Raw genomic sequence first — 12,991 nt, 5'->3', positions numbered from 1 at the left:
TAGTGCCCAGACAGGGTGTAATTAATGTAACCTGGAACTTAATTTTGACTTTGAAGTTCCTTTAGCAAAGGAAGAAAGACAACTTTGGACTTGAAACATTTGTTTAGAGATAAGGAAGGTAGTTTTACTCCAGCATGTTTCCCTGGTTTAGTCAAATGAAAAGCAACAGTGAGACTTCTCACAGTACAAATGCTGGCATATGTTCATACCTAGAAATGATCTAACACTTTAGGCATTTAAGGATTTAAAGAAGTGGATTATATATTCCTGTTGAAAGGACAAGAAAGTTACATTTGATAACCTGTGAAACTTTTTAGGTGGGCCCATACCCCTAGTTAAGCCTGAATCTTACTCCTGAATGCTGTAGAATAATATATCCTTTCTAGCGTTTACTGTCTGAATCTGCATATTTCTCAACTGATTAGTTTTTTTTCTTCAACAACTTCATAAAAATAAAGAGATTGAATTATGTTTCTGTGAATTACCAAATAGGCATTGAATAAATTAAAAATATCAGTAGGGACAATTTCGTGTGTATTGTTTAAAATGTTCTTCCTTACTAACTAATAAATTGGTAAAACTATAAAATAGGACGGTCATTTGGCATGCTACTGTGGCTGAAGCTATTCCTACTACACTGATACTGATAAATACGCATCGTGGAGATTTCAGGAGCCTCACAAAAAGCATATTAGTGTTATTCTTCAAAAGAATAATAACACTCAGTGCTGCCTACTTACCATGTTTCCAGTACTATTACCTTTTGCTGCCATTTCTAGTTCTGAGTTTGAGTTTGCTTTTCTGACCTACCTTCTTGAGTGAGACCTTCTGTGAAAGTGTAACATGCAGGTTTCATTTGGGATGACATGTTCATCAGTGGGTGAAGTGTTACAGTCCTATCCAGGTATCAGTTACAAGTATTTATGCAAGAGGTGTTGGGACTCTGCATGTTCAATTTAAGTTAGTGGCAGGAGCTATTAAATATTTTAATACAATATTAGATGCTCCATAATACTATGTTAGTTGACATCACTGAACCTTCAGAACAGAATATCATCTGTTGTGTGTGTCTTGTTTGAGCAGACTGACTTCTGCTAGGGTCTTGTAGCTGATGCAAAAGAAAGAGCAGACTTCACCCCATAAAGTGAAGACCGTGTGAGCAGAAGCATATGAGAAGTCATAGAAATTGTTTGGTGGGTTTACTCTACAGACTTTGTATGAAGCATTACTTAAGAAACAGATTTTTTTCCTGTTAGTATATTGATAATCATATCACAAAACAGTCATTTCAGGAACTTTGCAAGCAATTGTGGATTTATCCCATATAACCTTGCAGTCTGTGACCATATCCAGCAATCATCTTGGCTGAATTTCTCGAGGGCCAAAAGCACAGCATCCCTGCAGATCTTATTTACTCTAGAAGACAAGTTGGAAATGCACCATCTTGTGCAACAATTACAGTAATGTGGTGTTAAAGAAATTTTAACATCTGCTGTTCATTTCTTTTCCATGTGATCTCTTCCCCAGTTCTGAGTCTTCTGTGCAAAGATGCCTGGTTTTGGTATCTTCATCTCCCAAGAAATTTCCACATCATTTACATGGCAGTATAAGAAGACTTACTGTCCATTGGAGAAGAAAACTTGGGTTGTAAATACTTATGAATAACAATCAAGATTACAGATTTTTGTGTGCTAGAATGTTTATTCACTAAATAGAATTCAGAACAAGTTCTTTATATAGGTTGTAACTGCCAGTTCCAAAAAGTTGGTTTGAAAATATAACTCTTCTTGTGATCACAGGCTTTTTGTGATATGTAATACAAGCAGACTGCCTCCAGTTTATTGTAGGTGAGAGGCATTTTCACAAAAGTGGTAGGTTTTACCTGCAGCCCTGAGTATCTTAATAAAGTTGGAGAAATACTAATAGCTCACATGACTTTTGGTGTACATATTCATATGAAGTACAACCTCTTAGGTGATTTTTTTTTTTTAAGAGAAGATGCAAGAAATGCAGAGTTTTAGCCAAACTGTGATTTTTTTTTTTCACTTATATGCCTGATCTGAAAGTTGGTATAGAGAATTTGACAACCCATGCAATAAGGAGGACTTGTGTTTGACTTTTACGTACAAAGACCATATCTGTATTAGGTTAAAAATGTTGTTTAAACTTGCTATGCAATTTCAGAGTACCTTCAACAACAGTTAAGCATTCCTCTGTCTTGCTAGGTCATAGCTGGGTCTTACAGGGTCAGTCAGGGTGGGGCGCAAAGTGGGGCTGGGTGTGTGCTGTGACTAGCCAAGGTCATGAAGTTCACTGCCAACCTCATGAAGTTCAACAGTGAAGTGCAAGGTCCTACACCTGGGTCGAGTCAATCCCAGGCACAGCTACAGGCTGAGCAAAGAAGATATTCACAGTGCCCTTTCCCTAAAATTATGTATGTCTTGCTTTTTCTGCCACTGGTAACATGCTTTTTTGTACTTGATGAGGAGCCCTCATTAGAGAACTTTTAAGGCTTACTTAAGTTCTCTATGTCTTTGAGGAAAAAAGTTTGCACATGTGCTTTCTATGGCTTCATGTAGTTTCAAATGCCTGCCTAGCATTCCCTGCTTATAAAGCAAGGCCAAGTGACAATACCACAAGGTCATCAAGAGCGTGGGTGTTCAAGACCATCATCCTTCCGTCAGCACTTCTAATTGAATTTTGGAACTGTTTTTTTTTGGTCTTTGGAAATGGTGTAGTTGTGGTCAACCTGCCAAGGTCAGTGTACATAGTCTCAGATTACTGTCATTTTTGCAAAGTTTTTTTTCTTTGATGAAGTGACTGTCTTCAGGGCAAATGTTAATCCATGTTACACCTCTCCATCTTGGACAGCTACAAAATTCTAATTGTGTCCTAAAGCTGCTTAGTGCCCTTTATTTTTTGATGAAGAAAAAGGAAAGTGGAATGCTAAAATAGATGATCTGAAGTAAAGGCCTCAGGGATCATACAGACATGGTATTGAAAGTGCCTGAATAAGTTGAAGCAGTTGCATTTCACTGGGATCCTCTCAGATCAGTCAGAATGACTGCAAGGAATTTGGAAAGAGGGCAGTGCACTGACTTTTTTTATATTGCCATCAGTGGAGCAGAAAAACTTAGAGATCTGTCCCAAATGTAGTGCTAGTGTATTTATTAGAAACAGTCTGGTATTACGTATAGGCACATCCACAGTGTCAGTGTGCTGTTCATCTCAAAGAATAAGTGTTAAGGGAATATAACTTGGTTTTCCAATTTAAGAGAGGGATGGTTTATCAAAGTCAGCTGCCTGGCTGTCCAGGTGAAGCTGTCTCTGTTCACTGATCAAAAAATCTTGTAACAAAACTCTCTCCATATCAGTGGCTTCATGAAAAGTTGTTACACTCTTCAGCAACCAACAGGTTTGAAGTAGTCACTTTGTTTACCTTTACTAAAACCTATGTTACTGCATGAACATTCAAGAATGATGCTGAACTGGGTAAAAAAAAAAAATTAATTAAAACCAGCTGTTGTGTGCTAGAAGACTGAAGACTATTGCTAGATTATCTGTAAACATGGAAGCACTGCCAACTGGGAACAAATGTAATGACAGTCTTTCAATGACAAGGTCAATATTGGCATATTTAGTTATTGGAGATGGGTTAGTCACACTTCTGTTTTCTTACATTAGTGTCTGATTGCTGTTGTTCTACAACTTGGAAGAGGGAACCGCAGTGCATGTGAAGTGAGGGAAGAAAATGAGCATTCTGTGTTATGCAAAAAATTCTTAAGTATTTTGCAACGTGTGTGTTCAATGAGTATTCACCTGTTGGTAATCAAAGTTCAGTCGTTTATCAACTTCCTTTCTTGTCTTACATCTTATATCTTGACAGTATTAATAATGTGGGTTCTGGTATTCATGGATACATTCCAGTTGAATGAAATGTAAATTAGGGGGCAAAATGCTGAATAGGGTTTGCTTGTGGTTTTCAAATTTTTTTTTTTTTTTTGGAGGGTGTGGGTGGCCTGCATACGTTAATTTGTGGGTGAAATGAGTGGTGAAATACAACTTACAGCAACTTTTTGTCATGCAATCACAATATGGATGAGGTTGGAAGGGACCTCTGGGGGTCATCGGGTCCAACCCTGCTGCTGAAGCATAGTCACCTAGAGCCAGTTGCCGATGACCATGGCCAGAATCTTTCTGAGTATCTCCCAAGCAGAGACACTGCACCACCTCCCTGGGCAGCCTGTGCCAGTGCTCAGGCACCCTCACAGTAAAGTTGTTTCCTGATCTTCAGAGCAAATCTTCTGCATTTCAGTTTGTGCCCATTACCTCTGGTCCTGTCACTGGGCGCCACTGAAAAGTGCCTGGCACCTTCTTTTTTTGCACCTTCCCTTCAGGCATTTATATACACTGATGAAATCCCCCTGAGCCTTCTCTTCTCCAGGTGCAGCAGTCCCAGTTCTCTCAACCTTTCCTCATATACTTCAGTACCTTCATCTTCTTAGTGACCCTTTGCTGGACTTTCTTCAGTAAGTCCATGTCTTAGGACAAAAAAGGAAACTTATTGGAGGTAACATTCTTTGAAAATGGTTTTAAATCCTCATGTTATGCATAATAGTAAAGACTATTAGTGACTCCCTCTAAGAGGCATATTTAACTGACAAATTCACATAAGTACTCCTAGGGAAAATACTATAAAAACTGTATTCTGTAAGTAACAGATATAGTTGGTGTGGATTGTAATTTAATAAAACACAACATAGACAGAGGTGTCTAACAAATAAATATCCAGATCTTGTGACTTCAACTACCTGAAGTCAGGACCTTGTACAGCGTTTTATGAAGCTAAATCTGTGCCAATTTTTAGTTGAGTCAGAATGCTTTGATTTCAGACAGTTGGCTTGATTGATGTTCTGAGGAGTGCTGTAGTCCTCTGAGCTTTTTGGTGTGGTTAAATAGGAAACGATATATAGTTGTTACCAGAGTGTTTTCTTAATGATCACCCTGTAACAGTCGTAAGAGGGTTCTAACAAGGCTTTTGGAATATGATGCTGGAACATGTAATGGGAAATCAGTGTTGATTATGAAAATGCTCAGAGGGTCATTTTTTTTTTCCTACCTAATGCTGAGTTCCAATATACTAAATTTGTTGCTAAGAAATTGCTAAATTTGTGATAATCATCTGCTGCTTCTTGGCTTGGTTCAGCCTTGAATTTTAGCAGTAGGCCACTTCTACATTCTACACAATGAAGCAATAGCTAAAGGTAAAGGTACTTACCTGTGTGCATTAGAAGTTGGACTTCTTATAAACCTTATTACAAACATATAACTGCCTGTTTGTGACTTGCAGTATGAGTTTTTCATGTTGAAATTTAATTATAAGAAATTATTTTAATAGTACACCAATTTTTTTAAACCTCCAAAATTATTTTTGGGGTTTTAAACACTGAATTTTACAAAGAACAGAAAATACCTAAAACTTGAATTTAAGAAAGAAATAAAATAAATGTGTAAATATTGTTTCATAAATTCCATCTTTCATATCAAAAGCTATAATGAGTGTTAAAGGTAAAAAAAAGGTTAAAAGTAAATGTAATTGAAAATCAGAACCACCAATTACATAGAGTTTCTCAAAACAGTTACTACTAATAATTCTGCTTGTTTTGAAGTGGTTTTAGTGGGCCTTTTCAGCAGCAGGAGATACCTGAGATGATAAGAGTTATGCTGTACCTCTGTATACGTTCACAGATGATTCCCCAGTCTGTTTCTTGTCACTGTAGTTCTTATAGCCTAGCTTTATTATACAACATGAGGACAAAAAAAGACATGATTTTGTGGATTTGCTGAATTTGCAGCTAAGTGCTAATACTTTTCATTTCTTTCTTTTGATATATTAGGATTATAAATTGTTTTAATAAATTTCAGCTTGGTTGCATAATCTTTACTCTTTGGAGAGGCAGCAAGTGAAGAACAGTGTTTTGTATTTTTCACTCTCCTTTCTTTTCCTTCTTTTACTTCTCCCCACTCCCTCCTCACAGCTGAAGGAAAAATAAACAGAGGGATATATGAGTAGCTTTAGATTGGCTAATGCCAGGGTCAAGGGTTAGGAATTTGTGAAATTCTTTTTTTGTTTTTGCTTTTTTATCACACTGTTTTTCTTTTAGATAACAGGTACAGGAAAAGATCATCAAAGAGAAATAATAGTTGTGTCAAAAGAAATTTTTTGGAATTATGAAAAGTTTATTATTTTATGGTTTTGTCTCAGAAAATATTTCAAGATAAGATTTGATCAAAATGAGGCCTATAACTATTTTGAACTCAGAATTTTGTCCCTCCAAACCAGTCACAGTATATGTATTTTAATAAAATGCTGTTGGACTGCTTAATTTTTATACCTCAGGGTAGCACTGAGCACTATTTCTAGTGATAGAAGCTTCTTCTCATTAGCGTAGTACATTCTCTTATATAGCACCTGTTTTAAACTCCAAATCTGAATCTACAAATGTAAAACCTGACTTTTGAAATATTTGCTTTTTTGAACACTCTTCTTTAAAGGACCTGTCAGGATCTCTCCCCAAAATGCTAGAAGCTTGAAGGATAAGGGAGGAACAATGTTGCATGGCCCAAACACATGTGCTTTCGTCATTAGCAAGGTACAGCATGACCTCATGTTGACCTCAAAGGTAAATCACTACCAGGGAACAATTATACATGCCTGTGAAAGCAGCTTAGTTTTGAACATAATCAAGGCAATAACTTCAGTGTATAGAATAAAATGGAATCTACATCTCTGTCTTTCTGTTTCTTTCTCTTGCCTCTCTCCAAGTCTCTTCTTGAGAGAATGTTGTGGTTTTATATATGTATCTGTTACAAAAGAAAATTACTTTTCTAGAGGTCATAATAAATCCCTAAATATGGTGAACCCAAAGGATCTTGTATGCAGTTTAGTCAAATTGCATATCTTACAATGAAATGTTCTTTTAATTAGAAGGTTTCATTTGTTGACTATTGATACTGCCCTTCAGAATGTGTGTCTGTATCATCTGGGGAAGTTTGTAAAATTCCAATACATTATTTTTTGTGTGCTTACCTTAGACTGCCACACAAACCTATGACATTTTATTTCTTCATAGAAGACTGTATATATTCTGTAGCATTATGTGATACCTCTCTACATATGATGGAATATTAGCTAGCAGTTCTGAGCTATTTGGAGAAGAATTGCTACCAGCATCTTGGAACTGTTAGCCATATCTGTCCCATATGATTTGTGTAATACAAATTTTTTTTATGTGAATTTTCTTTTTTTTTTTTTTCTTCTTTTTTTTTTTCTTTTTTTTTCTAGAATGAAAGAGCATATTCTTTCTGTGGAACAATAGAATACATGGCTCCAGATATTGTAAGAGGAGGAGACACAGGACATGACAAGGTATGTTTTAAGTTCATATAATCATAGAATGATTTGGTTAGGAAGGGACCTTAAAGATCAACCAGTTCCAAACTCTCTGCTATAGGGAGGGACACCTCCTACTAGACCAGGTTGCTCAAAGCCCCATCAAACCTGGCCTTGAACACTGCCAGGGATGGGGCAGCCACAACTTCTCTCGGCAACCTGTGCCAGCACCTCACCACCCCCGCAGTACAAAATATCTTTCTAATGTCTAATCTAAATCCACCTTCTGTCAGTTTAAAGCCATTCCCCTTTGTCATATCATTACATGCCCTTGTCAGAAGTCCCTCTCCAGATTTCTTGTAGGCCCCCTTTAGGCATTGGAAGGCTGCTCTAAGGTCTCCCCAGAGCCTTCTCTTCTCCAAGCTGAATAAGCCCAACCCTCTCAGACTGTCTCCTTAAGATAGGTGCTCCAGCTCTCCTGTCATCCTTGTGGCCTGCCTCTGTTGGGGGCCCCAAAGCTGATCACAGTACTGCATGTAGGGTCTCATGAAAGCAGAGTAGAGAGGGTGAATCACCACGCTTGACCTGCTGGTCACGCTCCTTTTGATGCAGTCCAGCATACTGCTGGCTTATGTTGAGCTTTTTGTCAACCAACAGCAACAAGTCAATAGTTCTATCTAAATTAACTCTTTAGGCAACACTGTTGTTCAGCTTGAGGTGTTTTTGTAAAATGTGATAGTGTCTTATTTAAGCGTGCCTTATTTCAGATTGTCCTAACAGATTATTACCTACATTTAAAAACATCAGTGCAATATGTTTTCAGGTTTTAATCTTATTTATGAAGGCATCGAGACTTATTTGTGTTCTATTAAAAAATTGTTCCAAATGTGCAGTGGGACAAAAATACTTAGCCGACACGTCTTTCTAATTATAAAATTATTTAAGTTCAGAGTGGAAAAATTACTGTTTTGTGGTTAATTCAGATATATATATTTTTTTTTTAAATTTAAAATCTCTGTATATCAGGGATAGCTTATGTTTTTTGAAGCATGGATTGGGTTATAAATGTTATGTTCTCAGATTATAAAATAAATAATTCTGTTTAGCTTGAGGCTCAAATTTTATTATGAATTAAAGTGTCAGTAATTGATGGGAAAGATCAGGACAACCCTAATGCACAGGTGATATTTGAAACAAAAAAAACCCTACTCTCCAATTCTACTATATTCCTAAGTAAATTCTTTGATTGCTCACTATGCTGAGAAGTTTTAGGGAATATATAATATCTTTTTCTTGTATTTCTGTCGGGGTCATGGAACATGGTTGATCACAGTTCCTCTTATAACAGTTTTTTTAAGCACTGGAAAGTGTCATGACACCATAACCTCTAGACTAACGACTCAGTCAAACTTTTATGTGAGAATGTTCTTTCTTTTCCTTTATACATTCTGTATCCCTTTTGGTTTGAGTTTCCTGTATATTTTTTCAGGTAGGGAGCACTGTAGTAGGCACAGTTTTTCAACTAAGAGTTGTCAGTTTGAAGTACAGCAGAACGATTACTTCCCTGAATATTCTTTTAAGCATAAAATGGAATGTGCTTTGTCTTTTCACTTTGTCATTGTCTCACACCTACTTTGTATTCCACTATAACAGCTGCATTTTTTTCCACTGTACTGCTTGCCTAGTCATTATTAAAAATTGAGTTTTACAAACTTATGTATTGAAGCTTTCCTACCTTCTATTTTTTGCATTAGTCTTGCAAATTTCAGAGTATGTCTCCAATGCATCACTTTGAATTCTGATTCTGTCTTCTGAAGTGCTTAGCAATTCAGTCATACGGCTGATTTAAAAAGGAATCTCTGTTCTGTTATTTTGATTGGTTCATCTTCCATTAGGTGCAGTGTACAGCCATACAGTATTCTATAAGCAATAGCTTTGCAGTTTGATACCAAATGTTAGCTGATAAGCAAGGGTGATTTTGCAGTTATGTATGTAATGGTAGCCGTTTACCCCACACGCTCTTTGCCTCATCATTAGGGATGTGATGTGATGCAGTGTTAGATTACTAGGTACTGCGTACCTAGCAACTCAAAGATCTTATCTTTAAAATAAAAAGGTGAAATGAGATTGCTTTAGTATGCTGTGCTCTTATCAATGTTTTTGATTTGTGATCTCTTCTAGATAGCTTTATTGTTTGTCTAAAAGAATGACTATTATTTCAGCTTTTATGTTTTTAAAGTTTCATTTCTGAATCTGGAGATACTCCTTTTCTATTTGAAAAATACATGCCAAGAAATTTTTTTTCTTTGTTTTCTCTGATTGATGTGTATTTTCAAAAATAATTACTGACAGTACAGAGACTTCTTTAGTCAGTTCTTCTGGACACTCTTGGCTGAATACATAAAGCATCCAATTTTGTGTATCTTGAAGCAAAAAACCTGAAATGTCATAATTTCAGGAACTATCTTCCTATATGAGTTACTGTTGTCAGCATGAGTAAAACAAAACTTCAGTTTCATTGATTTGTAAATTTCTTGTAAGTAAAATCGAGAAGTTGAAACACCCGTAGTTAAATTAATTTTTTTGAAATTACTAAACTGCTTCCTTTATTATTCATAGCAATATCTTTTCTTTTAGGAGAGAAATATTTTGTAAGTTATGATGTATCAGAGGCACAAATAATATTACTAACACATGGGAAGCCAAAGATCACATCTGTTACCAGAGAATATAAGATAAAATTCCATCACATTTTTGGGTGCCCTGATTAACCGTGGTCTGTGCTTTTAAACTGTGTGTTTTGAAAGTTCCTTAGTTTTATTCTCAAGCTCCTAAAAGCTCAGGTTCCACTACTTTTTAGTAAGGCTTAAGTTGTATTAATTTGTGTACTTTTAGAGTTATTATAACTTCACAAATAAAAATGAATTCTGGTGGCAGGGTGCATGTGTGTGTGTAACTTTAGTAGTGAGTGGTAAGAGTTCAGCTTGAGAAATTAGTTGAAGAAGTGAAGTGGAGAGATTGCAAAACAAAATTAATTTAGAAAATACCTCCAATCAGGACTGTAGTTGTTCATGCTTTATTGTATCCTTTGTATTGATAGGTGGGCTCTTCTATTGCTAGTTGCTTTCAAGGTGCATTGTTTCATTCCTTCGTTAACAATTTTACTGCAGTGTATCGTAATATATACAATTATTGTTGTTCTATAGGCTGTTGATTGGTGGAGTGTTGGTGTTCTTATGTATGAATTATTAACTGGAGCATCACCATTTACAGTTGATGGAGAGAAGAATTCTCAAGCAGAGATTTCTAGGTAAGATTCAAAACAGTAAAATATACATTCTTGCTCACAGTGATGCTTATGCCAGAATATATGTGTTGTAGGAGTTTTAATCTAAAATTTAGGAAGAAAGTTTTGCCAGCCTAGCATTCTAGGTGCTCCTCTTTTGTTTAACAGAATGACTTCTAGAAGCATATAGGTTTTATTAACCTCAGCAGGTTTTTGAAACATTGCAACTGACCTTTACATAAGACTGTTTCGTGTAAACTGCAGTGAAATGACAGTTGTGTAGATATTCAGCACTGCTGCATGTTTACTGTTGAAAAGGAAGGCAAATGAAATATATCTAAATAGAATTATCACATTCAAGATCTTGATACGTAATGAAATGTGTATTTAGCTTGTGAGATTTTTGTCAGCTCTTGCTAGATCTTTCCATCAGGCTACAGATTTCAACTCTCAGGATGTACTCTGCTACCACCTTTTTGTCACATTTACTGTTTATTTTATTAGTGTATAATGTGAAACAACGTGATCTTTTCTAGCAATACTCGCCTATCTGAGAATAAATCAATATGTTACATATGGAAATGAGATATCCTGTACCATTCTTTTGTAAACTTTTCCTGATTATCAGCTTTGATATGTTCAGTAATCCTTACACTTTAAAGGTTTGTTTTCAATGCCCATGGGAAAAGCACAGGAGCATTTTAAAAAGACAAAGCAGTAAGTTTGCCCAGAACACGTTACTGAAATCTCCCCCAAAAATTAGCATTTCCTATTACTGGTTTTCTCTTGGAATGGAGAGTTGAGGGCTTAAATTGCACAAATAAGTTAACTGCTGTCAAGATCAGCTTTTAAGTCCAGGCCCCAAACTAAGAATAGTCTTGCTCCTGCTGGAATATATTACTATGGTTATGACCCTCCCCTGAAGTCACTTGATACTTAAGGTTATAATGGGCAACAAAACACACATCAATTATTTAGGTAATATATTTTACTTCTGTTCTGAATTTTGCAACTTCTTGGAAGGTTGAGATCTGTTTATTGGTTTCTAGGTCTCTACGAGAACAGGAAACTTTAGAGAGCCACTGGAAAAAATGGAGGGGGGTGTGGGGAAGCGGAATCAGTTAATAAAATTCAGAGCTTCACCTTTCTGGTTATTGTGCTGGAGTTACAACTTGAATTAACTCTTTCTGACATATTTAGGGTTAGAAATTTTACTGATTGCTTACTTGACTCCTAAATGGAACTGTGAAGGGGTTCCAAATTTTTTAGAGAGAATCTTGGCCTTAGTTTTGCAGATCTTACTCTTCTCCAAAACTGGGTAACTTCAGAGATGTATTCCACAGGATTTGACTGTCTTTTGGTAGGTCCTTATGTGCTTTTTACTATCTTAATCTTTCTGATAATTTAAGATTAAATTCAAAGCTTAGAAACTGCAAGGTTGTCAGCATCCATCCTCTGATGGCTAATAACCTAATTTCTGATCTAAATATAGTTGTGACAAATTTACTCTGTTGCTGAAGAGTATGCTTTTGTTCTGGTCATTGTTTATGCTACACATTTCTAGACAGCAATCCTATAATCTTTCAGCTTTTATTTTGATAAATTCAGAAGGCAAATTCTTACAATTTCCCTTATTTAAATATGTTCCCCAGTCTTCTTGTTTCTGAAAAAGCCTTTTCTTAACTCAGCTTGTGGTGTTCTTTCTTACATATAGAAGGTTTATTCCTGTTGATGTTTCAAGAGGATCTTGTTTAAAGGAAGTAATAATTCACCATCTGAACAAAAAGATATTCCTTTTTGGGGGAGTGGGTGGTGGTGGTGGTGTCTTGTTCATGCCAGTGGTGGACTGATAGATCTAATTCCTTCTTTTCTCTCGTTTCTAACTGACAAGCCCCTACTATATAGCTGAAATCTCATTAGTCCCAACTATGACTGCATTGGAAGGTGCCCCTGTCCTTCTCAGGGGGGTTGGAACTAGATGATCTTTAAAATCCCTTCCAATCCTAACCATTCTGTGATTCTATTCAGACATTATTTCATCTATCTTCTGTTACTTCAGTACTTACAAGACCCATGGTTTCCGAATCCTTTCCATTGATAGCAGTTTCTGGCCTGGATGACATCCGTTTTGTGTGTTTGCCGTTTATTATCTAATGAGTGTTATGTTCCTTTTAAGAGAGTGGCTTAGCATATGAGAATGTGGATTTTTTTTTTCTGTGTCCTGGCTGCTGCACTGAGTCATGTGGAACCTTCTGGGGAATGGTGCTTGCTGTGAGCCTTGGGGAGCAATGGGAGTGTGGTGGGGCTTCCCG

At 36.4% G+C, this 12,991-nt stretch overlaps 2 protein-coding genes across 7 annotated transcripts in view; one reads left to right on the top strand and one right to left on the bottom strand.

Annotated features, from left to right (window-relative positions):
* Positions 1-12,991, bottom strand: part of DGLUCY (D-glutamate cyclase) — a 189,103-nt gene that overhangs the window by 105,040 nt on the left and 71,072 nt on the right. The window lies entirely within an intron of this gene.
* The window catches only part of RPS6KA5 (ribosomal protein S6 kinase A5), an 88,673-nt gene that overhangs the window by 48,120 nt on the left and 27,562 nt on the right, over positions 1-12,991 (top strand). For 5 of the 6 annotated variants that reach the window (XM_061463801.1, XM_061463802.1, XM_061463803.1 and 2 more), the window contains 2 exons: positions 7,346-7,429; positions 10,600-10,703. In XM_061463801.1, the coding sequence (XP_061319785.1) occupies positions 7,346-7,429; positions 10,600-10,703 (188 nt within the window). Of the gene's footprint in view, positions 1-6,555; positions 6,684-7,345; positions 7,430-10,599; positions 10,704-12,991 lie in introns of all 6 variants that reach the window. The other variant, XM_061463806.1, reaches the window with a different exon arrangement.

Source organism: Pezoporus flaviventris, unplaced genomic scaffold (genome assembly GCF_033815535.1).
Source record: "Pezoporus flaviventris isolate CSIRO_AGI_PZ_B2104156 unplaced genomic scaffold, CSIRO_AGI_Pfla_v1 ptg000036l, whole genome shotgun sequence".
NCBI classification, from domain to species: Eukaryota; Metazoa; Chordata; class Aves; order Psittaciformes; family Psittacidae; genus Pezoporus; species Pezoporus flaviventris.
Note: the sequence above shows the minus strand (reverse complement) of the source record. Positions and strands in the feature narration are given on the sequence as shown.